This window comes from Bidens hawaiensis, unplaced genomic scaffold, assembly GCF_021521415.1.
Source record: "Bidens hawaiensis isolate Kalapana, Puna unplaced genomic scaffold, B.hawaiensis_p1.1 tig00001016_1, whole genome shotgun sequence".
NCBI lineage: Eukaryota > Viridiplantae > Streptophyta > Magnoliopsida > Asterales > Asteraceae > Bidens > Bidens hawaiensis.
The window spans coordinates 2106811-2109802 of NW_027491059.1; the positions used below are offsets into that span (position 1 = coordinate 2106811).

A 2992-nucleotide genomic window follows, 5' to 3' on the forward strand; every position below is an offset into this window, starting at 1 on the left:
CGTTACCACGTCACATCACTTTTTACGCCCCCTGTTGAAGCCGCACAACTAGTGGTCTAACGATTGAAGTTTTACCGCAAGCACCTTCCTCTTCGCCTAGCGCGAGACTATCCAATATAATAAATGCATAATTCAAATGACGGTTAAATATCTTTAATTTTTTAATAATCTGAATGTTATATTCTTTTCACGTATTTCAAGCCAAATTCTCTTAATGGACTCCACTCAATTCTTTTAAATCGATGAGCCTATTACTTATTTCGAATATCAAATCAAACTACAGTTTATAAAAATTAATATAATGATTTATAAAAAAGAGCAGACAATACAAACAACATGGTTTCGTGGTGTAGTTGGTTATCACGTCAGTCTAACACACTGAAGGTCTCCGGTTCGAACCCGGGCGAAGCCATTTATTACTTTTTGCTCTTTTTTATAAAGAGCAGCACCAAGTTGAGACAAGTAACATGGCCCACCAGATTGATCTGCCAGGTAGTGAAACAGATAAGTATTATTGCTTTACAGAGTGCAAGCCACCACACACCACACAACCCCAAAACCACATCTATCCATTTAACCACTTGAATCACCCATACGACGTCGTACAACATTAAACCCCTTCTAGGTTCTAATAACTCAACTACACCTCATAACTTCACACATACACACACACTTCCTCAATGGCTGCTGTTCCTGTTACTTGTGTTAGATTAACAACAACTTCATTGTATACAAACCAGGTCAGTTCTTTAAAGCTAATATTATTACTATGGAAAAAACAAATTTAGATGTTTGAATTTAATTTTTGTTATATCATATAAAAAATGTGACAATGCACGTCCATGTTGGCTCATTAGTCTTGACTATAACTAGTGCATGCCTTTTGACTATCATAATATAATAATTAATATAGTGCATTAACTTTGACATACTCACAAAACAATAATAAACTATAACCTTTATAAAAGAACATGATGAAAGGACAATTGGAATTACTACAATACTACTAGTTAAGAGTGACCCAAAACTTTTAGCATTATGTAGCATTGTAATTTGTAACATAATGTTCTCAATTTTGATTTAAAGATGGTTGGATAAAATAATTATACACAACACCACTCGGGTTTTAGTCCCACTGTGTGTTACGCCATAGAGTGGCACAACGACTGTCAGGTATGGTTTCCCGTGGGAACGTCCAAGCCAAACTCTGAAGCCAGCGTGAGCCCAGTCAAGGCAACATAGTCCGGCAAGAGTAGGGCAGCGGGACTTTCCAAATTGAAGAGTGTGAATGTGCGATGGCCTAACACACATGAAAGTCGTTGTTCTAGAAAAAGTGTCTGTATAACTTTTTCACTAATGTGATTCACATTTCTACTTTGCAGGTGATAGGGAAAACCTCAACATTGAAGTTAGTCCCTATGGGTCGGGTTACACACGGTTTCCCTTGTTTGAGAACGTCGCGTTTTCAAATATCTTGCTCGGTAATGCTCTTATTTAATTCATTTATATCTACTAATATATCGAATTGATTGTTGAATAATATTCATAAATGGTTAAATCTGCTAGGCAAAACCCGAGACCGTGAACAAGGTTATTGAAATTGTGAAGACTCAATTGGCATTGTCCGCTGACTCTGAGGTTGCACCTGATTCTAAATTCGCAACCCTTGGTGCTGATTCTCTCGACACAGTAAGTTACTAAATAGTAATGTCTGTATAGAAAAATAGCGGTTTTATAACTAAATTTTTGCATATTATCAAGTTACATATTATCAAATAGCGGTTTATATAAGATATCTGGATGAATGTAGGTTGAAATTGTGATGACATTAGAAGAAGAATTTGGCATTAGTGTGGAAGAGGAGAACTCTCAAAATATAACTACGGTTCAAGAAGCGGCTGACCTTATTGAAAAACTGGTCGAGAAGAAAAACGCAACTGCTTAAATTCTACCGTTTTAAATTGATGTTACGTTTTATTATTGAACGGACCGATGATTAGAAGATTTGTTTGGAACCAAGGAAAAAGAACATGAGAATGATTAATTGTTTGTAAGATTTTTGGATTATTTATGAGGTTTTTGATCTATGAAAATGTTCTATCATTGTTCATGTACATGTTCTTGGACAATCAAGAACTTGTGTTCACAATTGAACTACATGAACATGACAATATACCGGTAGGAAATTCTACATATATTATCATAGACTTACAAACTTTTGTTCAAAACCAGATTGCTGCCATAAGACTCAATGTTGTATAGTGGTATAAATCATGGTGTTATTTATCTGGTTTCAAACTGGTTAAACCAAAATATAGAACTAGACCAAAACCATTTAAAGCTAAATTGAATTACATGTTCGGTTTCATTATAAACCAAAACCAAATTGTTAATTCAGTGTACGATTAAAAAATTTGAATTCGATTCAAACCAAATAACTAACAATGGTTATTTAAAGTTCTCTCATTCAGCCCAATCTATCAGCCCAAGTGCCCAACCCAATAGAGTAACAAAGAATGATAGAAACAAAAAGAATTAAAGACATATTCATACGTCGAAACCTAAAACCGAATCGAGTTCAGTTTGAAACTACCTGAATTTGGTTGGTTTGGTTTCGACCAAAAAGTCTTCAAACTTAATGAATAGCATTATATACAAAACCATTTATTGCAGTTGGTTTTTTCTTCTTGCGTTATTATTTGAATTCAACAATATAAATTACTCATAACAAAATCCAAAATATTTTCTTCTTGCGTTATTATTTGAATTCAACAATATAAATTACTCAAACAAAATCCAAATATATAGCACGTCGTTGCCGGGATCGAACCCGGGTCACCCGTGTGGCAGGCGAGAATACTTACCACTAAACTACAATTGACATTTTTGATGTAACATCTGCCCCGATCCGACCCGACCCAGGTACCCGTTTCTCTGACCCGATCTCTTTCTTTTATGATTTAATATTTATTTATACTTATATTTTACTTTT

The 2992-nt window shown here is 34.7% G+C and overlaps 1 protein-coding gene and 1 non-coding gene across 2 annotated transcripts; both read left to right on the forward strand.

The window, feature by feature from the left end:
* The first annotated feature begins 338 nt into the window (after nucleotides 1–338).
* On the forward strand, nucleotides 339–412 carry TRNAV-AAC (transfer RNA valine (anticodon AAC)). Its single transcript has one exon. It is a non-coding gene; the product is annotated as a tRNA-Val (tRNA).
* A 148-nt stretch (nucleotides 413–560) lies between these two features.
* LOC143551589 (acyl carrier protein 4, chloroplastic-like) lies at nucleotides 561–2098 on the forward strand. Its single transcript, XM_077041991.1, has 4 exons — nucleotides 561–740; nucleotides 1383–1481; nucleotides 1567–1689; nucleotides 1811–2098. The coding sequence occupies exons 1-4, from the start codon at nucleotides 681–683 to the stop codon at nucleotides 1943–1945; spliced, it is 417 nt and encodes a 138-aa protein (XP_076898106.1). The 5' UTR covers nucleotides 561–680; the 3' UTR covers nucleotides 1946–2098.
* Nucleotides 2099–2992: the final 894 nt, after the last annotated feature.